General features: G+C 54.8%; 3 protein-coding genes across 4 annotated transcripts in view; 1 reads left to right on the top strand and 2 right to left on the bottom strand.

Annotated features, from left to right (window-relative positions):
• C1rl (complement C1r subcomponent like) overlaps positions 1–5,586 on the bottom strand; it is a 7,462-nt gene extending 1,876 nt beyond the window's left edge. Inside the window, exons 1-7 of the mRNA XM_019205640.2 lie at positions 5,322–5,586; positions 4,889–5,197; positions 4,157–4,385; positions 2,977–3,169; positions 2,049–2,153; positions 1,888–1,962; positions 5–99 (exon numbers count right to left, since the gene is read on the bottom strand). Of these exons, the coding sequence (XP_019061185.1) occupies positions 5–99; positions 1,888–1,962; positions 2,049–2,153; positions 2,977–3,169; positions 4,157–4,385; positions 4,889–4,953 (762 nt within the window). The 5' untranslated portion in view covers positions 4,954–5,197; positions 5,322–5,586. The remainder of the gene's footprint in view (positions 1–4; positions 100–1,887; positions 1,963–2,048; positions 2,154–2,976; positions 3,170–4,156; positions 4,386–4,888; positions 5,198–5,321) is intronic.
• A 10,339-nt stretch (positions 5,587–15,925) lies between these two features.
• On the bottom strand, positions 15,926–20,140 carry Rbp5 (retinol binding protein 5). Of its 2 annotated transcripts, none has more exons than XM_010611700.3 (4): positions 19,792–20,140; positions 19,411–19,589; positions 16,725–16,848; positions 15,926–16,341 (listed from the first exon to the last, which is right to left on the bottom strand). In XM_010611700.3, exons 1-4 carry the CDS (start codon positions 19,862–19,864, stop codon positions 15,971–15,973), a joined length of 747 nt encoding a protein of 248 aa, XP_010610002.1. In that variant the 5' UTR covers positions 19,865–20,140; the 3' UTR covers positions 15,926–15,970. The 2 variants fall into 2 exon arrangements, with proteins under 2 accessions (XP_010610002.1, XP_010610003.1); XM_010611701.3 differs by having other exon boundaries at positions 16,197–16,341; positions 16,725–16,826; positions 19,792–20,112.
• Positions 20,141–21,188: 1,048 nt separating this feature from the next.
• Clstn3 (calsyntenin 3) overlaps positions 21,189–27,080 on the top strand; it is a 25,663-nt gene continuing 19,771 nt past the window's right edge. The window contains exons 1-6 of the mRNA XM_010611702.3: positions 21,189–21,535; positions 23,863–23,985; positions 24,315–24,510; positions 25,740–25,948; positions 26,189–26,338; positions 26,557–26,742. Of these exons, the coding sequence (XP_010610004.1) occupies positions 21,472–21,535; positions 23,863–23,985; positions 24,315–24,510; positions 25,740–25,948; positions 26,189–26,338; positions 26,557–26,742 (928 nt within the window). The 5' untranslated portion in view covers positions 21,189–21,471. The remainder of the gene's footprint in view (positions 21,536–23,862; positions 23,986–24,314; positions 24,511–25,739; positions 25,949–26,188; positions 26,339–26,556; positions 26,743–27,080) is intronic.

Genomic DNA, 27,080 nt, shown 5'->3' with positions numbered 1-27,080 from the left:
CCACCGTGAGGGCCTGCCAGGGGAAGCTGCCCGGTGGGGCTCTGGAGGGGCCGAGGCTCTCGGGGTGCAGGGCCAGGGGCGTCACCGGCCGTCCACACACTGAGGGAGGAGCGGAGACACAGCTGAGGAGACTGCAGGCCCCGGGTGGCTCTTACTGACCCAGGCCAGCGAGTGGAGACACAGGGCTGACGTGGGCGGTGCCAACTCGCATGCAACTGGGCACATCCTGCTTCAGGCTGTGGCTTGGGGCCCAAGTGAGCAGAGTGGGGGCTGGCTCTGCGGATCTCCCTGTCCTGCCTCTTGGGCCTCCCACAGCCCTCCTGGGACTGTCTGGGACAACATCCCGTGCCAGGCAGCTTGTCATCGATGCCCTCATTTACAGCATCTCCCACCCCTGCCTCCCTCCGAGCTGCTCCCTTAACCCCAGGGCTTCAGGTCGCCTGGAGCTCTCTGCCCATCTGAGTGGGGCAGGAAGGCACAGTCTACCACAATCCCAGCACGGGAGAGGCTGAGGCCGGAGGACTGCAAGCTCAAGTCCAGCCTGAGCAACTTAGTGAGAGAGTGAGACGCTTTCTCAAATGAAAAATACAAGAAAAGGATTGGGATGTAGCTCAGCGGGAAGGCCCCTGGGTTCAATCCCTAGTACTGCAAAATAAAAACAAAACGAAAGGGGTCTTCAAAAAAGATGGGCTTGCACCCTTACATGGCTGGGGAAATATAAGATGGTGCTGCTGCTATGGAAAGTTTGGTGATTCCACAAAATGTTAAACAGAATTATCATAAGGGCCCAGGGATTTAGCTCATTGGTACTGCACCTGCCTAGCAAGTGCAAGGTCCTGAGTTTGATTCCTGGTTCTAGGAAAGAAAGAAAGAAGGAAAGAAAGAGAGAGAGAGAGAAAGAAAACTATTATATGATTGAGCCATCCCACTCCTAGTTATCTAGGAGAGTCTTGGAAATGTATGTTTATATAAAAACTTATATGTAAATGCTCATTTCAGTATTATTCATAATATGCAGCCAAAAAATAGAAAACAACCAAAACACCCAGTGCTTGATGCACGGACACTCAGGGTGTGGCGTGCACACACACACTAAGAGGTGTGACAGCCTGGTGTGGCGGGGTTGAACCTGCAGACACGTGTGGCTCCGCTGGTGGGAAACGTGTAGACCAGGTAAATCCAGAGACCAGAAGTAGATCAGCCGGACCCGAGGACGGGAGGAAGAGATGGGGGATCTTAGGGGCAGGGAGGTGGATGAGTTCCAGAGTAGTGGAAATGTTTCTACAGCATTGTTAATACCCTAAATTTCTCTGAATTGTGTCCTTTTTTTTTTGGTACCAGGGATTGAACTCAGGACCTTGTGCCTTCGAGGCAGGTGGCGGAACCGCTGAACTAAATCCCTGGCCCCTGAATTGTGCACATTGAAGTAGGTAAAATGGTGAGTTTTATCTGAATAAAAAGTTTTTTAAGGCAGAGGGCTAGGGATGGCTCAGTGGTAGGGAACTTGACTCGTATGTGGGAGGTCCGGGTCCAGTCCTCGGCCCATACCTCCCTGCCCCAAAAAGCAGAATTTCCACCACTGTGGCAACCAGGTAGGTGGCTTTGGGGGCAGTCCAAGAACCTCCTGTGCCCTTACAACACATTATACCAATGCTTTCGGTTATTTTAGCTCTTCTCCTTCCTGCCTCACTGGACACCTGATTAACTCCTTCAGGCTTCACTCCTCTGGCACATTTCCCACCCTGGAAGAACAGGGACAAGCTCCTTCTCTCTGCTCCCTCTCCTCTGTCTGCCCTGCTCCCCTGCCATCCAGTGTGCCTGATCCCGGGTCCAGGTGAGGCTCACCAGGGACTTGGCCTTGGGATGCCTGGGCAGGGAAGTACTCACCAGGCACACACTGCAGACCTTCCTGCCTGTCCCGCCTTTCCTCCCAGGTCCCCTGGACCGTGCAGCTGAGCACCCCTAGGACCAAAGGAGGGGAGGCAGAGAAGAGGCTCAGACTCTGGGCCAGAGGGTAGCTGGAAAGCGCTGTCCTGCAGGGGACTCACCAGTGGACACCCTCTGGTAGTAGGGCTCCCGGCAGCAGCTCCGGATCTCAGCGGGGATGGCTCCAGAGCCCCCACCAGCCTGGCCAAGGGGCTCACAGCTCAGAGCTGCAGGAACATAGTCATTAGAGCTTCCGGCAGACTTGCAGAGTGGCAGGCTCTGTTAGTTAGACCTGCATAGTGATTTAAAACAACATAACGCAACCCAACACAACAAGTTTTCACCGTTCAGGCTGTCAACTCTCAGAGTCCGAAAATAACTGTGATTAGAAGAGTATGGAGAAACAGGTACTTGGTTCGTGGGAGTGTAAGTCAGTGAAAACATTTTGGAGAGAAAGTCAGCAATAATCACAGAGAAAAAGGCAAAGATTTTTAAACCTAGAATTTCAGTTTCTATGAATATTCTCACACATATGTGCAAAGACATGCACCGTGGTCTTGTGTATGGCAGCAAAGTATCTGTCAGTGGGGAATCAGCTAAATATGAGGGGCGGTCAACATGCACTGTGAGTATTTGAAATATAAAAATTTATTACAGTTAAAGACACGGTGCCCCTAATTTCCCCCAATGCCCCCAGCACCATCTTTCCCTCCCTGCCAGTATCATTTTGCTGCAGCCTCTGCCCACCCTGCATGGCCCAGGGCTTTGTGCAGGCCTGGCAGGGGCTCTGCCACTGAGCTACCTCCTCAGCCCTTTTTGGACCTCTCTAGATCTGCAGATGCTGGGCCTGTAAATCATCCTGGAGCGAAGAAGAATTGAGGAGCCATGGCTGTCCCTGAAAGGGGCCATTGGCCAGCAGAGTCGGGCTGGGGTCAGCCCAGGGCTTCCTTGAGCCCCGACTGAGCTCGAGCTTCCTTCTCTGGCTTCAAGATGGCAGGCGTCCTGGCTGGGGACGGATGCTGCCTCCCCACTCCCAGGAGGGACACTCACCCACAGCTTGGTACACAGCCAGGAAGCCCCTATGGAGGGGGGTGGGCTGGCCCTGGGAGGGAGCGCGAGCCCGGAGGGTCAGCTGCAGGCTCCTCCCGGAGGACACGAACTCTCTCTGACCAGGACCAGGAGGGCTGCCCAGAGGGGGGCCCTGCTGACCACAGAGCCGGCGTGGCACCCCGCTGCCTGTGATCTGGAGGGTGGGGAGCAGAGGGCACAGGGAGCTGTGAGGTGAGCCTGCAGGGCTGCCTGTGTGGAAGCTCTGCACCCCAGGGGCACAAGGGCCACCTCTGCGGGGTCTTCCTCGAGTAGCTTTCTGCCCTCACACTGATGCCCAGGTTCCCTCCAGACGACCATGTGAAGGGCACCATCTTTCCCTTATTTCAAGAGGCCCTTTGGAACCCCAGGGGTCTGGCGGTAGTCTCGGGGTTGTAAGGCCTAAGGAGGCAGAGCCTACATTTGCTCTCTGGCGTCACCCAGTCCCCGATGTGCACCGCCATGCCTCCAGCACCACAGCTGCCAGTCAAAGCACGTGCAGACCCAGTCCCTGCCTCCGGCTTCTCCACCTTCCCTGCTGCCTCCTCCTGACACCTTCCACTTGGCTGTGTAAGTTCTGTGTCCAGCATCTGTGAAGCAATAAGGCCATCTGCAAAGACTGAGACCCCGCAATAGCTGAATTATAGGTCCAGGAAGAGAAAATAAAGCAAGCAGGCATAACTGTTAAATACTGCAAGCCATCTGCAGAACTGAAGGATAGAGTGAATTACTAAATTGCCCAGGGGTGGCTTGAATTTGTGATCCTCCTGCCTCGGCCTCCCAGAGTGCTGGGATTATTGGTGTACCACCATGCCCAGCCCGTGAGAAGTTTTATAGTACCTCCTTCAAGATAAACTCAGTCTTAACTTAGGACTCAATCTGTGCCCATCTTCTTAACTGGACAAAGTAGGCACTCAACAAAACCTGACATGTACACCCTGACCGTCTTTGCTCTACAGAGCTGCAGTGCTTGTGTGTCCTGTTGCAGGCCTGTCCTGAGCCCTGTGCCTCACTCTGTGGGTCTGGATGGCATGGGGCTGGCAGAGATGCTGGCGGGAGGCCTTGGAGTGGGCAGACTGGGCTCTTTATCCCTCCTCTAGGGGGCGACTCAGGACCTCCCAGGCCCCTGCAGGACCCGGCTCACCATGACAGAATCCCCTCTGCAGTCCTGGGACGGCTCCAGGTCCAAGTCCTGGAAGACCAGCCTCACCGCAAAGTCCCCCAGAGCCACGATGTGGGTGCTGCTCTCCTGGCCTCTGGGATAGGGCTCCGGGTACCCAGGGGACATCAGCGGCTGGGGTAGCCGCCGGGCCAGCAGCACGGAGCCTTGCATGGGGCAAGCCTGGAGGAGTCCCCAGAGCAGCAGCCAGGACCTGGAGCAGGGGACAAGGCAGCTCATGCAGCTGTGGCCCGAGGGCTGCAGACGGATGAGGGGCGGCTGCAGTGGTGGAAAGGGTTGAGAGGCCTGGCACAGGCAGGGGTCTGGGGGCTTCCTGTCCACGACCTCACGTCCTGTTCTCCTCAGTCCCTTGGGCTCCTGCTGGCTTGGGCCCCAGGACTGAGTGTCCCACCTTCCGAGGACACCCACTGCGCCTCTCCGCAGAGGGTCTTGCCCAGATGAGAGGGCGGCCTCCTGCCTCAGCCAACCCGACACCACCCTGGCATCCCAGGGAACAGGGAAGCTTGAAGGGAGGCGTGTTGGAATGTTTCCTCCCCAGACCAGGCAGAAGGCTGCTGTAGGCCACAGGGGAATTTCAGAACCTTCTGGAATACCTGCTGTGTGCATGTGTGTACACAGATAGACACCGCGTCCTGCCCTCTCCTGTCCCCGCCCCCCGCTCGTCTCCGGGCTTCTCCTGGGCACACTCACACTCACAGAGAGGAAGGCTTTCTCCAGAGATAGTTCCCCCACTCTGGGACCAGCCATCTGGAACCCGACATGACATCTGGAACCCGTAGAGGACTTGGCCCAGGAGGGGAACAGGAGGTGGGGCTGGGGAAGGCCCGGTGGGAGGAGAGGTTACTGGAAACCAGTTGAGCAACTCTTCCGGAGTTCCCCTTTCCTAACTCTCCGGGTTGAGCGCCATCTGCTGCCCATCATAGGAATAACTCACCGACTGCCGCTTGGAGGAAGCACGCGTTACCTCCCAAACCTTGAAGGCCCCTCCTACTCGACTCTTCCGTACTGTTTAAAACGGATTAAAAAACAAAGAAACAAATCTGATGTTTTTCTGTGTGCCTGTTTTTTACTGGTACGGTGGTTCCTTGTGAGTGGGTGCCTTCCCTGTCCTTCCCGCTCATTTACGTACCCAGCCAGTCCCCTAGAACCTGAAGTGAGACCTATGAACTTGAGCCTCCCCTTCTGCTCCAGCCTCATCAAGGGCAGCGGGGAGTGTTGCGAACCCCCTGCAACCTCTGGAGGCTCCTTGTGCTGCAGGCTCAAGCTCACGGTCCGGCCCAGGGCCTGGTTGTGGGGAATGTGACGCTTCGAAGGTGAGGGCCCACCAGGTGAGACTGCAGTGTGTGATGGGGAAAGGGGCGGGAGCCGCCAGGAACGCAGGACGGCAGCTGGGCCGCTGCCCTGTTCTCAGGCTGGCTCCATCGGCCCTGTCTCCAGCTACGCAACACAGGAAGTGGCCGTTGCTCTTTGGTTTGTAGCCTGGGCAGGAGAAGCTGCAGGCACAGATGCGGGCCCCGGCCATCGAGGGCTGGTGTGTGGGCCCGGCACAACTGTCCACTCGGGGAGTGGGAGGAAGGGAGATGAGAGGCTACCGAGGAGGGCGCTGGAGCCGCGGGCAGGGCCGAGCCAGCTCCCCTTCCTGGATTCCTCAGCACCCGGCTGCTGCTCACCCCCATCTGTCTGGGGCCACAAGTAGGAGCCGGGGGGGAGGGGCTGTGAGGCTGCAGCTCTGGGCCTCCGAGCTGCCTCTGAGCAGTATGACCTGCAGGTGAGGTTCCTCTCGCCATGCGAGGCTGGAGGCCAGGTGACAGTACCGAGTCTCTGTGTTCATTCTCCTGCACAGTGTAGATGTGAGAGACTCCACGAAGCCTGGCTAAGACCAGAAGAGTCTGCACTTAATGTTCAGCCCTCTCCTTTCTAAAAGAAGTTTGCAGTTAAGCTAAGCCAAGTTAACTGCCTACTTGAAAAAAATCGTTCTTTGGAAGAACATCATAGAACCTGTGGTTTTCATAGAGTATCAGTCATTATGCTGTAGTTTGAATGTGGTCCCCAAGAGTTTCTGTGTTGGATGCTTAGTCCCCAAATTCATGTGTGAGTGGCACTTGGGGACCAGATCTTCAGGAGCAGATTAAGTGAGATGAGGGGGTGAAGGTGGCCCCAGGAGGAAGTGACCTTGCTTCCTTTCGTGATGTGATCCCTCAGCTGTGTGTGGTGCAGTGAGAAAGCCCCCACCAGAGGCTCCCCAACCTCCAGAGTGTGCGGGTTTTTTCTTTATAAATTATCCAGTCTCAGGTATTTTGTTATAACAACAGAAAATAAACCAGGACATAGCATGTCCAAGATATGATACAAATTACTCAAAACACAGAGGAAAGACAGACCATGTTCATGAGAAAAGACAACAGAAACCATCCTCCAAAATGACCTTGATGTTAGTCAGTACAACAGGATCTTAATATATAAAAAAACAAAGAAACTGGATGTGGTCACATACGCTTGTAATCCCAGCACTCAGGAGGCCGAGGCAGGAGGATCGATAGGACTTCAAGACCAGTCTAAAGCCTACATGTTAAGACCCTGTCTCAAACAACAACAACAAGAAAGAACAATATGGCCATAATAATAAGAAAAAAAGAGTAAGGAATATAGAGAGAAACAGAAACTTTAATAATCTAATTTCAATCACAAACTAATGAAGGTAGCATATGATAAAATAATTCACTGGAGGGGCTTAAGTGAAAAATGGAAATGGCTGAAAGAAGAGTCAGTGAATTTGAAGATAGGTAAATAGCAAAGATCGTACCTGAAGAATAGAGGAAAACATTTTTATTTTTATTTTTCAGACTTTTTTGGCTTGAATTTCCAATCTTCCTGCTTCAGCCTCCTGAGCACTGGGATTAAAGGCAGGCATCACCATGCCTGGCTGAAGGAAATATTGAAAAAAAAAAAAGAGCAGAACTCAAGGCCTGTGGGACAATGCAAAAACTGGAACATATATGTTCTTGGTATGTTAGAAGAAGAGGTGGAGAGAGAGAATGGAGAAATACTGGAGGGCTGGGGATTTAGCTCTGTGGTGCTGCTGCCTGCCTCACAAGTGCAAGGGCCCGAGTTCGATCCCTGGTACAAAAAACAAAACTCTATTCAAGAGGGCTGGGGATTTAGCTCAGTGGTTCTGGTGCCTGCTTTACAAGTACAAGGACCTGAGTTTAATCCCCGGTATAAACAACAACAACAATAAACAATGCTCTATCCAAGATATGTATCCAAGACATGGTTAGGAACTTCTAACTTTGATGAGATATATAGTTTCAGATTGAAGGACCTCAGTAAACCTAAAGCAGAATTAAAGATAAAAAATAAAAAGCATAGATTATCACATCATGGGCAAATTGCTAAAAACTAAAGAAAAAAAGAAGATCTTGAGAACAGCTGGAGAAAAAGAAGACTGCATATAGAGAATTTTTTTTTTTTTACCAGGGATTGAACTCAGGACCTTGCACTTGTAAGGTAGGCATGGTGCCACTGTGCTAAATCCCTGGCCCCAGGAGAACATTTTGAACTTCAAAAACAACATAGCCCAGAAGGCAGCAGAACGTTTTTAAAATGTGGAAAGAAATCGTCTGCTCTGATTTGCTTTTCCAGTGAAAAATTCTTCCAGAATGAAGATGAAAGAAGAAAGAATTCAGAAACTTTGTCAACAGCTCTTCAGAACTGCTCAAGAAAGTTCTTCAGGCTGAAGGACTGTGAGAGTAGGCAGAAGAAAGGAAGCTGGAATAAAGAGAAAAGGTACATTTAGAGATAAATGCAAAATACATTTTTCTTCTTAATGTTAGCATACATATAACCGGGCCGGGGATTTAGCTCAGTGGTTCCACCGCCTGCCTCGAAAGCACAAGGTCCCAAGTTTGATCCCTGGTACCAACCAACCAGCAACCAACAGCAATAGCAAAAAAACCCAAAACAAAACTATATGCCCATTTAGGCCAAAATTACAACACACTGAGGGGTTTGGAACACCCGTGTGTGGACCTTATGTGAGAACTGGAGTGCAAGGCTGGGTAGGAGCCACTGCTCCAGAAGTAGTCAGTGTGGACTCCGGGAAGCTCAGGTACTTGAGATGTTTGGGGAGGGGCTCTCTGCTGAGCAGTGGCTCCAGGACATCCTGGGGGTCCCGAAGACCCTTTCGGGGGGCCTAGGAGGGCAAAATGATTTTCACAAAAATGCTAAGCTGTTTTCTTTTCCCTCTCTTTCTTGAGTTTACAGTGGAGCAAAGCCGAGGCCGTGAGGACTCCTCCCCTGCTAAGGGCTGGAATGTCTGTTGTGTGTCTTTGTGTGTTACAATGTGTCTTTGTGTGTTACAGTGACTAGTAATAGACATAACTCATATAAGCAAAAGCTCCCTAGGAGCCCCGTCCCTTTGGATGGTATAAAGTTTGAAACCTGCTGCCCTAGGCAAACCCCAGGTACAGGAGGCAAAGGGGTCCTTCGGCAGTTACCTCCAAGGCCGTGTAAGTTACTGTGGACTTCTGAAGTCTGAGCTGGTTCGATTTGGGGGAGCTTGTCGCAAATAGGCCGATCTGTTAGAGATCACCCAGGTTTGTCTGGGCTGATGGGTTTCCTGGGACGAGGACCTCTCCACACTAAAACTGGTTTAGTCCCAGCACACCCGGGCAGCCGGTCCCCTTTTTCGAATGTATCAATCATCGGCCCCCTTTCCCATATCCAGATGTGAGTGGCAAAGTTGAATCTGGTCTCTGCTGAGGCCCCCAGATACAGACACGAGGACTGAGATGCCCGGCATGCTAAGTAAAGCAAGCAAGCTACAAAATTATTAATTAGACTGTTCAGGGATATAGAACACATTCACAAGAAAAAATTCAGACTAACCTTTGTGGTAGACTCTGCTCTCCTTTCTACCTCTGTCCTGTCCCACCAGGCACCTGGGTTCCCGCCATGCCGATGATCTCGCAGTGTCCCAGACAGGCCTTGCATTTGCACTGGTGGCTTTCTGGGTTCTTCAGAGACCGGAGACCAAAGCAGCACGGTGGTGAAATGCGTAGGCTCTGTCACTTTACCCGGTTCTAAACCAGGCGCTACCACTTAGGAGCTTTGTGACTTCCACCACCTTGAATGACTTCCGGTGGCCACTGAGCCCCCCCCCCCAAGGGCAATGGAATCCACATGGCAGGGTTGTGGTTAGGATTATGAGTTACAGCTGAACGTGCCTAGGAGAGTGCCTGGCCTTTGGCAAACAGTAAATCTCATTACTTGCTAAGGAAAGCAAAAGAATGAAATGGTTGGGTCAGTGGTTCTCAACCAGGCGCGATTTTGTTCCTCAAAGGTGTTTGACACTATCTACAGTTTTGCTTTTGTTTCTTACAAGTGAGGGTTGCTACTGCCATCTAGTGGACAGAGGCTACAAGTCACAGGCCAGTACTTCCCACAACGCGGCAATGCTGTGTCTGGCCCAATGTAGAGAAGCCCCAGCCTAAGGATCAGCTCCAATCTGTTGGTGTACATATCCCACATTTCTCCTTTATTTGACATATCATTTTCTTCAGCTATGGAAATTCTGGCTGTGGAACCTCTTTGGTTCTTTTCCTCTGAAAGAGACAGTAACAAGAGACCAGGTCCTTGAGAGGAATAGATGCCTGGATGTGATGATCATGCCATGGATGTCACCACTGTGATTGTTTCTCACCTGTCTCCTCCTCTGGGAAGTCCTCCCTGACTTGGAGTCCGATTACGTCCTCAGGTTGCAAGCAGGTGGTAGACAGGTGCGTGCAGGAGCTTGGGTTTGCACCCAAGGCAGATGGTCTGAGGGCTGCCCTGCTCCATTTGCTGTTCTCTATGGGAATTTTCCACCACCAAGTAACCTTGCTCCTCGCTACAGGGCACCATGGCTTGTGTTTGAAAGAGCAGCCCCGCGAATGGATTCCACCTGGAGACAGCCCTCTGGTCCTCACCGGGGGGGAGTCATTTTGTGCCAAGGCTCTGACAGGTGGCAGAGCCGGGCCCTCGGGTGCTCTGCCCCTCCCAGTGACAGTGGCTGTTCCCACATGGCAGGCTTGGGGGCTACCCCTTGTCTCTGTCAGGGACAGCACCACGGAACAGGGCTGTGACCACACTATCCCTGGCAGGTCAGTCAGCCTGTGGCCCACATAACAAATAGCTGAGATCATCAAGTTATAGAAGAAAAAGCTTGATTTTGGCTCAGGGTTTCAGAAGTCTCAGTCCTGGCCGGCCCCGCTGCTATGGGGAGGCACCGCATCATGGTAGGTATGTGGTGGAGCAAAGCCATCTACCTCATGGCCAGGGAGCAAATGAGAGAGAGTGAGGAAGAGGCTGCGGTCCTGCTGTCTCCTTCAGAAGCCCCTCATGACCTGACTTCCTCCTGCCACCCAGCTCTGGAAGGTTCCACCTCCCCATGGTGTCGTGCTGGGGACAAAGCTTTTACTGCATGGGCTTTGGGAGACATTCAACATCCAAACTTGGAAGCCTCCTCCTTATAGGCATCAGATCTGGGTACACAGATGGCAGAGACTTCTCCATCTGCATCTGCCCATCTCAGTCACCCTGTTGTTGGCAGAGGACCTTGGGCTCTAGCATCCCTGAGGGCAGGGAGCACTCAGAGCCTCCTTCTTCTGGGAGGTGTAACAGGCTTGCAGGTCTGGGACACCGCTTTTCCTTCACAGATGTGTGCCATGGACCCTGCTGCTCTGTCCTCTGCAGTTGTCCCCAGCGTCTTGCCCCATGTGAGGTGCCTTCCCTCTCTCTCTTGGGTGACTGAGCCCCGCTCCAATGCTCCTGTCCCACTGAAGTGGCCACATGCCTGTGATGGGGTGAGGGACCACCTGAGGGGCTGGAGATTCCACCTAGCAGCTACCTGGGGGAGCAATGGGCTCTACAGACCTGAAGAGGGGCAAAGCTGGGAAAGGGCCCTTGCTCCCATGGGCAGATGGCATCTGGGCTGTTGGCTGGGATGGGAGGTCAGTGAGCACGCATCTTAGAGCCCTATGCTTTTGAGGCTGAATACACCTTTACTGCCCCAAGTCACGCCCCCTTCTTTGTTTTTTCCAGTGTGGCAATGTTGAAGCTGTGGTGCTCGGTGTGCTTTCACTGGTAGTGGAAATCAAGGCGGGGACTAGGTGTTAGTAGCAAATTGTCTCCACACTTAGCAGCAATTAAAAAACAATATCCAGGTGTTATTTCACACAGTTTCCGAGTATCAGGAACCCAGAAAGGGCTGAAAGTGTGGTCTTGGCTTACGACTCTCTTGCGGCTTCAGTGGAGGTGTGGCCAGGGGTGTTGTCCCCCCTCAGATGGCGCAACCCCATGGGGGTGGGAAGAGCCACGTGGCCCTCTTTATAGGACACTTGCACGTCCCAATTTAGAATGCAAGGCAGGGCCTGGGGTGGAATTCCAGAAAGCGGGGAGCCTTGGAGCATCTTGGAGAATGGCTGTCACGGAAGCAGATATATTATTTTAGTATAATAAATGCAGATTAGTTAGCAGGATATTATTTTGGCTGGGCTTCGTTGTCTTTCCAGTGCATTAAGTTGAATTCAAAATATCTCTGGGAGGGGCTGGGAATGTAGCTCAGTGGTGCCATGCCTGCCTGGGAAGTGCAAGGTCCCAAGGTCGATTCCTGGTACCGGGGAGGGGAACAACAAACAAAGTAGCCTTGGGAGCTCTGACCTTGTCCTTCTCCACTCTAAGATATGAAGGTCATCTCCATCCATCCCCATCTGGTAGCATAAATCAAAGTATGACCTATAGGAAGCCAAACACAAGAGGAGACAAGTTTTGGATGATAGCAAAGGATTAAAGAGACCTAAGAAACTGGAAAAGAAGAGACAAAGCTGTGCATGATGGCACATGCCTGCAATCCCAGCACTTTGGGAGGCCACGGTGGGAGGACTCCAAGTTGGAGCTCATCCTGGGCAACTTATCGATTTAGTGAGACCTTGTCTTAAAATAAAAATAAAAAGGGATCTGGAATGTAGCTCAGGGTGAAGGTCCTGCATTTAATTCCCAGTACGGGGGAGGTGGTGGGAGTCATGACTTATATATAGATGCTTATCCAAGCCTCACGTGGCTTTTGGGAGGTGGTGTGAATATAGATTAAGGGTGTGTGATAACTGGATTAGTAGTCCAGTGATTGGTTTAGCATAGTTCTGGGTGTGGATGATGGGAAGGCGGCACCAACCAATAGGTTTTTAGCCTGGATGGAATAAAAAGGGGAAGGAAGGCTTGGTGCTTGCTGCCTCCTGCCTACCCTGCCATGGACTGTTTCTTCTCTGTGATGTCCCTCTATTATGCCGCTCTGGCCAGCCAACTATGGACTGAAACTCTATATATTGTCTTTCTTCCATTAACTTACTAATGTTGGGTATTTTGTCCCCAAAATGAGGAAGTAACTAAGACAATGGATAAGAAAAAAATCCCAGGCAGAATGCCCTTTGCATCTCAGGACAGCTGAGCCACAGGTGCATCTTGAGGATTGCACAAGGTCCCATATGAGTAGATTGTCACAGTAGGAAGTTTCGAGGTTGGAGAGTTGTGCTCTAGAGCTCCCATACTCCGAGGGCTTTGTGTGGAGTTCCAACCTGTAGCAAAGTCCTTTAGCAAGGACTTTAAGCAGGCTGTGCATGTGCTTGGCTTGCTCACAGGGAGTTTTGCTCTGTCATGCACTATGTCTTCTTATAAGTTCACAGAGGAGGTTGTGCTTGAAATAATCAAGTTTATTTCTTTCTGTTCTATTTCCCTTTTGTTTTCTCCAAGACTAATAAACCCTTGTTCAAATGGTCTACTTTGTTTCATCTGTGCTACTCAGAAAGAAAGGGGTGGGGTTGGGGAGAATGAGTGGGAATAGGGATTGGGGGACAACCTTAGGGGCAGGAGCCTTTGCTGTCTTGCTGTCTCTTCTCTTGTGGGTTCTGTCTCCACGGGGGTGGGGGAAGGACGAGCCTCACTTAAGGATGACAATGGTTTCCTTGCAGCTGGGTCAAGGATATGGAATGAGCAGGCCTCTTCTGAGACTCCCATGAAGAGAGGGAGGAAGCCAAGGGAGGGAGCAGTGTAGAAGGCAAGAGAGTAAATCAGTCCCAGAGGATCAGACTAGGATCAGTCCAGTGAGAAAGCAAAGGCACACAGTGGTACAGAGTGATGGTGACTCCTCATCTAGTCCTTTTAGCTCTGCATTGTGTCACCCTCCTGGCTCAGTGAAGCCACAGCTGTCACTTTGTGTACAGAAGAAGGAAAAAGAAGATGCTGGATCCCAGATCCACTTCTCGCTCTTGGTCACTTACACTTTGGTACGAATATGTCACTGTGTGACCTCAGGGGCACTGGCTCTTGGGGCCTTGTCCGAAACTGTAGAATATAAGGGGTTGCTTCTGGTTGGGAGAATTCCAGGGATTAGGTTCTAAGGAAGGGAATAATATAAGCAGGAGTAGCCAACAGTTGTTGGTGCCTACTCCGTCCCCAGTACTCTGCTGAGGGATGGGCATGGAATCTTCACAAAGTCCCCAGGAGGAAGGAGGTGCTCTCAGTGTCGCCTTGGGTCCCTGGCATGTGTGGCTTGTTTGCTGGAAGGTGGTAGCCTGCATATGCTCATGCGGCTAATAAGAGGTGGCAGTTTGACACCAAGCCTGGGCACTGACCCATGCTGGTGTCATTTTAGGTTCATGTAGAACCTCTGGGAAGCAATGCCCCTGTGCACCCGATGGCCTGGCTACACTGGTGACCCTCTGGCACTGTACCCTGGGTACAGAACAGAGGCTCCCAGGGCTGTCCCTTCCCCTAGGCACCAGAGTAGAGAAAGGGGATAAGTAGGGTAGTGGGAGGCGGAGCCCTGCCTCCAGCTGGATGGTGGGCCTGGAGGTCCTGCAGAAGGACAGGGCCCCCCTTGGCCTTGCTAGCATGGTATGCGTGGAGGGCCAGCTTCCTCTCCTTCCCCTGGGACTTCTGTGGCCTCTGGTGGGGGCGGAGCATGGAGCAGCACTGTCCACAGAGCTGGGCTGCCCTGGTGGCTGCCTCTCTGTCCTGTCAGGCTGGCCCTCTCGCACTCCGGGCATTCTGGTCTCTGGCATAGGAGTTGGAGCAGGGCCTGGTTTAGCAGAAAGCTCTTCTATCTCACATGGAAGTAAGCACTTTGGATTCCTAATCAGATCCCTGGGGTCTAAGACTCTGGCCAGCTGAGTCATCTCCACACCCCTGTGAGCCCCAGGCAAGGCTGGCAGGGGGACCACTCGCTCCACAACTACCTCATCTTTGAGAATGAAAGAGTTTAATCTGAAGAGGGGGTGAGGGTCTTGTGTAGGTTGGGAATTGGGGTGTGTGTGTGTGTGTTTGTGGTGAGGAACAGAACACCCAAGAAGGTGGTAGAGAGGATTGAACTTGGAAGATCTCTGGCTTGCGCTGATGCATGCAGCGCCCCCTGTTGCACACAGGGGAGACAGCAGCTCCAGCTGCATCTGTGGGCTGGGCCTCCAGAACCTTTCAGTGCTCCCCTGGACTCTTGCATGCCCTGGGGTCTCTGGGCCTCTTGCTGGAGTCTCTCAGTGTCCCTGCTCCTGCAGGGATGCAGTCAGTGAAGGGCGGGGATGTACACTACAGGTGGTCTGGACCTTGGGTCACAGGGAGTTCTGAAGGTCTGAGCCTGCTGTGACGCAGGTCTGGCAGCCGCCCTGGGGACTCACAGGCTCCTGAGTCAGGGCTTGGGTGAATCTGCAGCAGGGTCCCAGACCCCCAGGAGGACAGCAGTGGGAAGAGGCTTGGACTGTGTACTCCGGGGGCCTGGACACCACGGCAACCTGGTGGCTTGGATAATGGGGCAAGAGTACTGGAGCGTCCCCTGTGCCTTGGGAGGGGACACGGCAGGGTCTTGCAACCCTGCAGCTTCTGTTGGGTGGCTTTGCCAAGAAGAGGAGTCCCTACACCCATGCTGCTGGGGACATCTTTGGAGAGGCCGGGCAGTGAATGAGTAGCTGTCAGCTCTGAGTCCTTTTCCAAATTCATCACAGGTATGGTGGGGTCAGTGGCACACTAGCTCTTCTTGGCCAGAGCCCTGGTGACTGTCTGGTATGTGTGTGGGGCTTCGCCACTGCAGGAAGAGGGGGCAAGTGTGTTCATCTGTGAAGGCCAGGGACTCTCCAAATCTGTGCCCTGGCCTTTCCACCGGGCTCTGTCTGTCCTTACCCTGAGTGCTCCTCTCTGTGCCACTGTCCCACCGGACTTTTATTCTGAATGGACCAAGGCCCTGGCAGGAGGGAGGAGGCTGTGGCTGGAGCTGGACCTGACCCCAGACAGCTCCACCCTCTGGGCTGTTTTCCTAGGCAGTGACTGTGGGACTCCAGGGTAGTGGTTTCACTCTCCCGTGCTCTCCCCCGACCCTCTTCAGAGGTCTGTATGGCCACACCAGCCCAGCTTTGCCTGCCGGGCCCCACACATCCCGCATCTCTTCATCCTTGGCCTTGCATTCTCCATCTGCTTCCCTTTGTAATTTCTGCAGGCCTTCTTGCTGCTGCTCTTTCCCAAAGCAGCCACGGAGGCCAGGACACTATTTGGAAGCTCTGGGGACAAAGGTCTTGACTAGCTCTGTCCCTCTGCCCTGCCTGTGGGAGGGAGGGATCAAATGGCCAGGACACCTTCTGATACTGGTGAGGCGGGGCCTCAGCCAGGCTCTGTCAAGTACAGCAGACGGATGTTCTCTCAAAAAAGGCAAGGAAATAAGGAGACTCTTCCAAGTGGCTTCCATTTAAATCTTGAACCCAGTCACAGTTTCCCCAAAGACCCACCAGGATAGATCTCACTAACTGTCAAGTGTCCAGAGCTTAGGAAAGTAAGAAGCCAAGGGAAGAAGAGGGGAGGTGGTTCCAACTCTCTCAGCACCCAGGAGGCCAGACCTTGATCTGAGACTGGACTGCTGTTGGCCGCACAGTGAGAGCGGAGGGACCGTGACTTGGGGCACAGGTTACTGGTTAAGAAGTGGGGGCCGAGGAGGGGCCAGAGTGGCTTAGGACGCTGACCTGGCACAGTCTGGGCTGGAAGGGGGCGCACGAAGGAGGGCCTGGGGGGTCTGCTTCTCCGGGCTATCTGATCTTCTTGAAGACCTGCTTGCACAGGGCATCCTTCGCAGTCAACTCCTGGGGATGGAGGAGGAGAGGGAGGAAGGGGGGCCTCCACAGCTGGAGTCCCTTTCTCTAGGCCTTTGACCTCTGTTTACTTCCTCAGGAAGCAGCAGCTAGAGCATTTGATGTATAGGGAACTGTTCCTAAACTCTTCACCCCGAGGAAGGAAGGGCGCCGGGCCAGGAGACACGAAGCGGCTGGCTCTGTCTGCCCATTTTGATTTATAGGTGTCATCCAACTTGCAGCCAGGGCCCACTCCAGCCACTTTTCCTCCGCTCCCAGCTCTTCCGAGTGCTGGGTGGTGAGGGCAGGGCTGGGTAGTAAGGGGACTCACGAGGGGACTGCTCGGGACACCCTGCTCGACCCTGCGACCCTGCTCGTGTCTCCCCTCCACTTACCAGGTGCAACTCGTCCCCCTCCATCCAGTGTCTCCAGCCTCTGTTGGGGACCTCGCCTCTCTGCACACACACCAGCTGCTCTCCCTCCCAGGTCACTATGGTCTAAAGGGGAGATGAAAGAAGACTGGGGTACGGGGACCCCAAATGCTTCTCAGGTCACTCTGTCTTCTCCAGCCCCTCCATTCGGGGCCGGACGCTCTGCTTTAGCAGAACTCTCCTCCTCCACTCCAGAAGGTCTCCAAGGAGCATTGTCTGTGGTGACAGTGATATTTGGGGCAAACAGGAGAGGAGCAGGGGTGAAGGTGTGGAGAGGGGTGACAAAGAATGGAGGCTTTGTCTTCTGATGCCTCCAGCTGATCCAGAGGGACTTTTGAGGAAGAGAGATTGGTCCCTTTCAAGGACACTGGGAAGGAAGGACCAACCCCTCTGGCTTGGGCAGTCCAAGCCCTGAGGAGCCTTTCTGCACAGGCACAGGCCTGCTGAGCTGGGTCTGCAGAGGGAGGGTCACTACCCAGGGAATGGGAAGGGAGGGAGGAGCCGAGCCTTCAATTGGGAGTTATTAGATCGGACATACATAACTGAAAATGTTTAGCCAGGAAAGAAACAGCATAGAAGGAAGAAGGGCAGGCCATTCTAAAGGGCTGTAGCCTAGACTGCATGTGGGAAAACAGGAGGAGCTGGTCCCCAAGCCCCATCCTGTGTGCCATTCCTGTTGGGTGTGTGGGCTTTGTCTGGGATGGATCTTCACCAGAAGGGCTTAAATCAGGGAGAGTCGTGGCCTCTTTTACATCACAGGTGGATCCGGTGTCCTAGCAGCGGAGGGTTAAGACTGAGACTAAGACAGGACCAACTTTGGACATCCAGTGAGAAATGAAGGCCTTTAAGGTGGTGATAGAGAGTAGGAAGGAACAGATGAGACATTTAGAAGAGTAATATTTCACTGGAAACAAAATGGCTCAAAAATGCAAGCTTACATATATAAAGCATTTCTGGGAGCTTACTAGAAAAGGAAAAAGAGGGCCAGGGATTTGGCTCAATGGTTCTGCCACCTACTTTGCAAGTGCAAGGTCCCAAGTTTGATCCCTGGTACCAAAAAAAAAACAAAAACAAAAAACAAAAAAGAAAAGGAAAAAGAAACAGATGGATTCAATTTTAATAATATATTTTATTTAACCTAAAATAATAAGATATTAGAATTTCAGTATGTGGTCAGTATAATCATTTCTGAGATGCTTCACATCCTTTTTTGGATAATGCTTAAAAATCCAAGGCCAGGGATGGTGATTTAGCTCAGTGGTTCCACCGCCTACCTTACAAGCACAAGGTTCTGAGTTTGATCCCTTGTACCAAGCAAAGCAAAACAAAACAAAACAAAACAAAAAAGCCAAGGCCAGGCACAGTAGCACATGCTAACAACACTAGCACTCTGAGAGGCTGAGGCAGGAGAAACACAAGTTTCAGCCCAGCCTGGGCAACTTAGTGAGGTCCTGTCTCAAAATGGAAAATCAAAAAAAGGATTGGGAATGTAGCTCAATGTGAAGGCTCTGGGTTTATCCCCAGTGCTGGGCGGGGGGGAGAAAAAAATAAAGAAAAATCTAGTTTTATCCTTATAGTACATTTCCATTGGATGAGGTGCTTTTTGCCTGCCCAACAGCCTTATATAATTAGTGGCTACTGCACTGGATAGTCAGAAAGGTCGTGTCCTTAATGTGGGCTGTGTGTGTGTGTGTGTGTGTGTGTGTGTGTGTGTGTGTGTGTGTTGGGAGTGTGGAAGTAAGGGAACAAGAGACAGTGACTGTGATTTCTGGTCCAGCTGGTTATTGCCATCAACAGAGACAGTAAATGCACAAGTGGTTTAGGGTTGTGCAAGAGTATAATGAATTCATGGGCACACAGACAGAAATGTCTTGCAGACAGCTAAAAGCATCACCCCGGAGCTCAGGAGATGGCTCTGGCTGGACAGGAAATGTCAAGGGCAGTTTACAGGTGGCAGCAGAAAGCTTGGGCACAGAAGACTTAGCCCAAGAAGGGCTCATGTACAGACATGAGAGAGAAAAGGACAAAAACAGGGTGAAAACTGCAATTTAAGGAACTTCATAAGAAAACTACAGTCTGTAAAAGGGATCAATAGGGGCCATGTAGGGAGTAGGGGAAAATGGAGGAAAGTAGGGTTTTACAGATTCTAAGTAAAAGCAGCTGGGTGTGGTGGTGCAGGTCAGGAATCCCAGCACCCTGGAAGGCTAAGGCAGGAGGATCACAAGTTTGGGCCATCTTGGGTGATTTAGCAACTCAAAAAAAAAAGGATACTGGCTTGAAATAAAAAAATAAAAAAGAGCTGGAGATGCAGCGCGATGTGAAGCCCTGGGTTCAGACCCCAGTAAAGGAAAGAAATTGTGGGTACTCACAGTGTCCTCAGCTGGGAGGCCAGCAGTGTCTGCTGATTGGCCTGGGGCAGGTGGCCTGCTTTTTTACCTTTTTGGCTGGCTGATGATTAGAGGGGGCAGGGAAGAAGTAGGAAGGCGTGGGAGAGGAGGAGGGAGAACCAGGAGCCTGCTACCGCTGGAGACTGGTACCTGGTGCCGGTGCTGACTGCTTCGGTGCTCGCCCCTCCCCCTGTGGCTGCAGAGTCCCTTTGTTTCAGCTGTGTCGTTTGGAGGCGCCCCCAGCCCACACCCCAGGAAAGTACCTGGCATTTCCGTCCATCCACGACCCTCAGGTCCTCTTCGAACTCGACTCCCACCTGGAATTCCATGATGTAGTTGCGGAAGGGGCTGAGGGTCTTCACTACCATGTGGTCTCCCCGGTGCTCAATCTCCTTATCGGGCTTCAGCAGCAGCACTATTTTCCGCAGGGCCACGTTGATGTCTGTGGGGGCTGAGTCTTAGGTGGGCACTAGGCCCTCCCACCAGGGCCGTGAGTTGTGAGCAGCGTCTGAGGCCTGAGGCAGGTCTGGAAACGGATCCCACAGGCCTTTCCCAGTCCAACCCCAGGTGCCCTGCACAGTGGGAGCCAGGGGTGGGAAGGGAGCGGAAGAAGCGTGGGGAAGGGGCTAGGAGAGAGGGATTACTCAGGGCCTGCAGGTAGTCCTCTAGGTTCTTCTGCGAGACAAAGCGGTAGTAGCCTGTGAGGTTGGGAGGCATTGCTCGTATTGCTTGTGGCCAAGATGGAGCCCAGGATTGCAGGAGAATGCAGGGGACAGTGAAAGAAGAGAGAGGGTGCTGTGTGGCAGAGGAGGCTGACCCACGGGTGGCAAGGTCATGGGGCCAGGGCTTTCACAGGGCTGGGGCCCTGCTGCGATAAGAGTCCCTCCTTCCCTCCCTGGGACGGTTTGGGACTCAGCAAAGCCAAGCCTGATCTCTGCTTTTCCTGAGGAAGGAACCCAGAGAGGGATGGGGCTCTGAGTCATCTAATGTGTGCCTTTTGGTCCCTGCCTCACTTCTGGAGGGCTGGGACCCCTGAGGGGGGCCGTGCCCGCCACCAGCCACTGTGGCCACCCGTTGTGTGGGGCGGGGTTGAGTCCCAGCAGTGTTCTGAGGTCCTGGGGTGGGGATAACTGTGAGGTGTGAGGGAGGAGGTGGGGACGGTCAGCTGCCCAGGAGCCACCAGGAAGACCACCCTGGAGTTCCTCCAGAAGGCTGGCTGAGCTGGGTACAACTCGTGGTCCTGTGTGGCCCTTTGGAGGGAGGCAGAGCTGACTGTCTGATGGGTCCCTCTCCTGTGCCGCCCTTGCATACACAGTGCATGCTTAGCAGGTGTGCAAAGACACCAAGATGAGTGTACACTTTCCCACCTGCCCACTTCTCTCCCGAACCCAGACGTGTCTGGCCGCTGAAGCTACTGGGCTGCCCCACCACGGTTTAAAGGAACGCTTGGAGGAGGGAGGCAGGGGAAGCGGCCTGACATCAGCGCGCGGCCTGTCTGGACAGGGACAGGGACGGGGACGGGGACGGGGACATGGACTGGACGGGGACGGGGACAGGGATGTGTGCCGGGGATGGCACAGCCGGGCCCCTCTTCTCCCGGCGCCCACGGACCCTCCCAGGGCTTCCTTTGCGCCTGGGCTGGGGACTGAAGTGCTAGGGTTTCTCCAGCTCATTGAGGGTTTTACTTCGCAGTTCCCAGAAGGCGCCCAGGGGACCTGAAGAGGTGATCGCAGAGTTGTCGCGAACGCTGCCCCTCCCGGCCACCCTCAGGTCTCCGCCGTCGACGCCTCCTTCCCACTCCCTGGCTCCTATCATCTCCTCCTCCCATTGTCCCTCTGCCTCCCGCCCCCTCCATGGCTTCCCGGCTTCCTCCCCGGCCCCCGCAGTTCCTCTGCTCCCCCAAATGCAGTCCCGGGGGGAAAAATCCCTAACGCGTTCTCCCGCCCCTGCTCTCCGCTCCCATTGGCTCACTCCCCTGCAGCACCTGGCGCCTTCAGTCCTCCGATTGGCCAGCGGCCCCATCAATCCTGGCCTGACTGTGCTGACGTCATCCTGCAGTAGCGGGGATGGGGTGGGAGTGAGGAAGAGAGAGAGGACGCGGGGATCCTAGAGATCGGAAAGGAGCCACGGCAGGGCCCCTCTCAGCGCCACACCGGGTCCGCCCGGGCCTGCCCTGTGAGGTAGTGCGGGCGGCAGGCCCTTCTGTCACTGCCCACCGCCCCCTTCTCCTTGGGGAGCCCCTGCACCCCTCCCCGAGGTGAAATCTGCAGGCTCGAGGCTCCCAGGGGACGGCGGCCCCTGACCCAGCCCTGCCCCCAGGCACCATGACCCTCCTGCTGCTGCCCCTGCTGCTGGCCTCCCTGCTCCCCCCCAGCTGCGGCAACAAAGGTGAGTGATGGGGGCGGGGGTCTGACAGGTGTCGGAGCGAGTGGGGGTGGGGCGGGAGCGCCGCTCTGACACCTGGCAGGTGGCCCTTTCTCTCCACCACCCTCTGGTCCCTTTCCCAGACCTGCTTCTTTCCTAGCTGCTCACTTCCCAGGGCCCGTCCTCCCGGCTCACCTTTCTACCCATGTGCTTCCTTTGCTGGTCGCCTGGCTCCCAGCTGGGGTCTCTCCACCCTGCCTCCAGTTTCTCTGTGCTGGGGTATCTCAGGTCTCAGAAGGACTCGCCCCAGGGGTCCTATGCATCCCTCCTGGGTCCCTGCCCTCCAAGGGTGTGGGGCAGGCAGACCCGGCTGCTGTTCTCCCTCCCATCCCGGGGAGAAACTGAATTCGGAGCACGTAGGTTTCTGCGTGGTCCTCTGCATCCATATCGGTTGGGCTGTGGGTGACAGAGCCGCCCTCTCTGGCCAACAGCGGACAGCTGCGCTGGGAGAGGCTGGCGGAGGGACCCAGGGAGGGTGGGGTAGGGGCCCAGATAGGTGGGATGGAGGGAGAGGGCAAGGAAGGTGAGGCAGGGCAGAAGGGGGTGTGTGGAGTGTTGGTGAGTAGAGAGAGAGCTGAGGAGGAGGAGGCTGAGAGGGAGAAGAGGTGTGGGAGGGGCAAGAGGGGGATGGGAAAGGGCAAAAGTGGAGGCAGAAAGAAAGGTAAGAAGATGGGGAGGGAGAGAGCCAGAGAAGAGCCAGGCAGCCTAGGATGAGTGACCAGGAAGGAGGAGACACGGACCTGGAATAGGGAGCCTGAGGAGCTCAGGAGCAGGAGTGCAGCGGGGCTGGAAGAGGGCTGTGGGGAGAGTACCCAGCGAGGCCCCTGCCTTGTCCCAGCCCTGCCATCTGCTCTCTCCATCTCAAGGAGCTCCTGGGCCCAGGACCTAAGCCTGGTGCCTGAGCCTCCTGCCACTTCCTGCTTGGCTTCCGTGCACCATCTTGCGGCTTCCTGCCAGCCATTAGGGCAGGGGCTCCGGTGGTCGTGGGCAAGAGAGGGGCAGGGGCAGGCATGCAGATGGCAGGGCACATGCTGGGCTGTGGTTGGAGGAGAATGGCAATCAGGATTCCTTACTCACCGAGATATACTGGGCTGAGGTCTGGTGACTCAGTTTCCCCGGAGGATACCCCCCTCCGTCCAGCTGGCGGGCTGTCACTAATGGACTTTGCCTTTGTGTGGGTGAGATGGGCTCAGATAGCGCCTGCAGGGGAGGGGAGCAAAGGGAGCCTGAGGAGCACCCTCCCCTCCCTGCAGCCCCACAGCTTAGGGGGCCATCGGCCCTGGGGACCGGAGGACTGGGGTGATGGGATCCAACTACTCTCACCTCCACCTGCCTTGGCTGGTACTTGACGGGAAGAGGGGTGGTATGGGCCAGAACTGGGGTTAAGTCATGGGTCTGGTCCCTGTGGGTCTGGGCCGTGTGGCATTGGGAGGCCTTGTGGGAGATAGCACTGCGCTAGGTGTGACAGGGTGGGAGTGAGTGGGGAGGGCTCGCTGAGTTTCTAGGCCAGCTCGCTAATCCCTTAGGACGCAGCACTGCAGGATCCAGTCAATTGGCGCTGTCTCCTGTGCTCCATCCCTGTCCCTTGCTGCCCCCTCCCTCTGTCCTGTATGTCCTTCCCTCTTTCCTTTCTCCTCTTCCTCTGCTCTAGGAGAAATGCGGGTGAAGGCGGGAGGGGAGAGGAGAAATGGTCAGGACCTCAGGCAACTTCTAAATCTTTACTCCTCCCTTCATCTACCCCTTTCCTTCCCAGAGCCTTTGCGGGGGGGTCACCACTGCTCCCCGAGTTCTCAGTCTCCATTCCCTGGCAGGTGAAGTCCCTAAAGATTCCTCACCCAAGCCTGTGTGGTGGTGCACACCTGTAAACCCAGTGCTCTGGGAGGCTGAGGCAGGAGCATCATGAGTTTGTGCCCAACCTGGGCAGCAGTGATTTAGTGAGACCTTGTTTAAAAATAAAGAATAGAAAGGACTGGCTGGGAATGCAGCTCAGTGGGAAGGGCCTGGGGGTTGGCAGATCCTTCTTCCCTTCTTCCCTAACTATGGTGCCCAGGGGAGATAAGTGTCTCTTTCCTGGACAGCAGGCAGTTGCCGTGGAAACTGTCCAGTGGTAGGGTAAGGTGCTCGCCTCCTTCAGACCTCTGGGCCCCTTCTGCAACCGATTTCTTGTCCTCCTCCCTCTGCTCCTGCAAAGTGCTCTGGCAGGGAGTGAGGTGCTTGCGCCCAGAAGGGTTGCCTTGGGCTCAGGGGTCCTGCTCAAGGGCATTTCCTCCCTTCCCCTGGGGCCCGGCCAGCTAACAAGCACAAGCCTTGGATCGAAGCCGAGTACCAGGGCATTGTCATGGAGAATGACAACACGGTCCTGCTGAACCCACCGCTCTTTGCCTTGGACAAGGACGCCCCCCTGCGCTATGCAGGTAATTGGGGCTGGTGCCCCGGGGTGGCAAAGCAGGTAGGATGCAGCAAGGGTAGGGGGCAGAGGTGAGGGGGTCCCAGAGAGCAGGAGCAAGGAGGAAGTAGGGGGAAACTGGGGAGGGCAGTGTGGGCTCAAGGAGGGGTGCAAAGGAGCTGAACTCGGACCTTGGCAGGCAGAAGTTGAACCCAGACCTCAGCCTGGTGGCTCCAGGAGGCTGCTGCTCTGGGAAGCCAGTTGGAGACTGAGGGGAGGTGGGGCGCCTGGGGGAGGGAGATCAGCCTCAACACCTCTCTTTTCACATCTCCCCTTCTTCCTCCTCCCCATCACCAGGGGAGATCTGCGGCTTCCGGCTCCACGGGTCGGGGGTGCCCTTTGAGGCTGTGATCCTGGACAAGGCGACCGGAGAGGGGCTGATCCGGGCCAAGGAGCCGGTGGACTGCGAGGCCCAGAAGGAACACACCTTCACCATTCAGGCCTATGACTGTGGCGAGGGCCCTGACGGGGCTAACACCAAGAAGTCCCACAAGTGAGGAAAGCCGGGGCCCTTTCTTCCTGCTCCCGCCCCCTCACCACCCTCTGTCCATTCCTCACAGACTGTCCCCACTGTGCCGCTGCTGAGAGCTCCAGGGGCCTTCAGTCAGGGTGACCAGCAGGTAGTTGAGTGCAGTGCGGCCTGATCCTGACTTTGCCTTCACAACTGTGGACAACTTCTGTAGCCTTTCTGGATCTGCTCTTCCTTGTCTTTAGGATGGAAAGATTAACAGAGCTTTCGTTTTGTTTTGTTTTTGGTGGTGCTGAGGGTGGAACCTAGGGCCTCATGTATACTGAGCAAGTGCTCTGCCTCTAAGCTGCATCCCCAGCCCTAATGGGGAGGTTTGTATAAAAAGTGCCTGCCCCGTGGGGAAGGGCTTGACAGGTGGGAGTGAGGAGGAGCAGGAGGAGGAGGACCAGGTTCAGTGCACCCATCACATGTCCAGGCCCCTCCCGCCTGCTTGGGCCAGGGTATTTGCAGAGCACACCAGGCACGTGATTCCTAACGCACACATGTACACACATGTACACACACATGTGCACACACATGCTCTTAGGTGGGGGTGGACAGGGGTAGTCACAGCACAGAAGCAGCTTGGGTCCCAGAGTCTGTTTCCAGCCCACTTCTCAGTGCAGCACCGCAGTCAGGGCTGCTGGGCACTCAGGTGCCAGCCATGCTATCTGTGCTCCCTGTTACTCAGTTACCTGTGTAGAGCTAGGACCTCCGCCTCTGGGTGGGGAGTTCAGCAGGAAGACTCTCAGCCCAGCTCTGCTGTGCATGAGTGGGGAGCTGCCAGGCCAAGGCGGCCCCTGCTCATGTGCTCTGCTTCGACCTGCCATGAGTGGGGAGGGCTCTGCCCTGGTGCTGCTTCCCGTGGGGCTGGTTCTGATTGGGCTTTCGCGCTGCATCTTCTGTGATTATCCCACTAGCTCTGGTCTGCTGGATTTCACGTCACCTCTTGACTGCCCCAACCTATGGCTTTTAGGCAGGAGCGTTCTGTCAGCCCGGTGCTCCTGGGCCATGTTCCTTCCCCTTACACTGGCAGAGGTTCTTGGCCCTCCTTATGTTGCCTGACCTCTGTCCCTACTCTGGCGCAGCCCGGTGCCCTGTGCTGATGATGGGCTCCCTGCTGCTCTGGCTCCCCACCCAGATCCCGGCTTGTGCTCTTCCTGGGTCAGAGGTGCCTGACGCCCCTTGTCCGTCCTCCTGCTCTGGTCACACAGGGCAACAGTGCACGTGCGGGTCAACGACGTGAATGAGTTTGCCCCAGTGTTTGTGGAGCGGCTGTACCGTGCTGCAGTGACCGAGGGAAAGCTCTATGACCACATCCTGCGGGTGGAAGCCATTGATGGCGACTGCTCCCCGCAGTACAGCCAGATCTGCTACTATGAGATCCTCACGCCCAACACCCCCTTCCTCATTGACAATGATGGTGAGTCTCCTCCCGGCCCCTGCTGCCCATCCCCGTGCACCACATTCCTCAGGACTCCGCTCTAACCTTCGCCTGCCTCTCAGACCCTCACGTTGCCCCCCACCCCGTTGTGCAGCCTTTTCTGCCCAGACACCTTCCTGCTTCCTGCTGCCTTATCCACCTGCTGCCCAACTAGGTCCCATAATCCCCGCTTTGCCTCCCCGGGCCTTCTCTAGTGCACCTGCCCCGCTCCCATCCCAGGGAACATCGAGAACACAGAGAAACTGCAGTACAGCGGTGAGAAACTCTATAAGTTCACAGTGACAGCTTACGACTGCGGGAAGAAGCGGGCAGCAGATGATGCCGAGGTGGAAATCCAGGTGAAGCCCACCTGTAAGCCCAGCTGGCAAGGTGAGGAGTCCCACCTGTGAAGTTTATCAGTCCTTTCCCCTCGGTGTCCCTCTCTGTTCTTTGTGACTGGCCTGGGAACTCTGCTAAGGGTTGGGGGGCATCTGTGGGCAGGCTTCTAGCCCATTGTTGTAGCCTGGAAGTGGCCCCGGGAGGAGGAGGATGGACGGCAGAAGCTGCTTACCTTCTCTCTCCACTGCCCTCTCTGTCTCCCCCTGCAGGCTGGAACAAAAGGATCGAATATGCCCCAGGTGCAGGCAGTTTGGCTTTGTTCCCTGGTATCCGCCTGGAGACTTGTGATGAGCCGCTCTGGAACATTCAGGCCACCATAGAGCTGCAGACCAGCCACGTGGCCAAGGGCTGTGACCGCGATAACTACTCAGAGCGGGCCCTGCGGAAGCTCTGTGGTGCGTGTGCCCCAGCACTGTCCTCGCCCCTTTCCCGGAAATCTGCCTTCCGCCTCTGCTGGCTCTTGGCGGGGTGTGGTCCACAGGCCGGGTGGGTATATGCTTGGCGAGGATGCTTGAGTCATAGATACACGAGGGACGGTGATAGGAAGGGCTAAAGAATTGGGGCTAAGGGTTTACTGTGGGGAACGGTGCATCCTGCTCTTAACTCTGAGAGACCACAAGGGGGCGACAGTAGCTGTAGGAAATCTTGCCCCTCACACTTTCCCTGCCTCCTTCCTGTTCCTCCCCTGCTGCCTTCCCATGCTGACATTTGTGTCCCCCCCCCCCCCCCCCCC

The sequence above is a fragment of the Fukomys damarensis genome, unplaced genomic scaffold, assembly GCF_012274545.1.
Source record: "Fukomys damarensis isolate Sample0158 unplaced genomic scaffold, DMR_v1.0_HiC HiC_scaffold_19, whole genome shotgun sequence".
Taxonomy (NCBI): Eukaryota; Metazoa; Chordata; class Mammalia; order Rodentia; family Bathyergidae; genus Fukomys; species Fukomys damarensis.
Note: the sequence above shows the minus strand (reverse complement) of the source record. Positions and strands in the feature narration are given on the sequence as shown.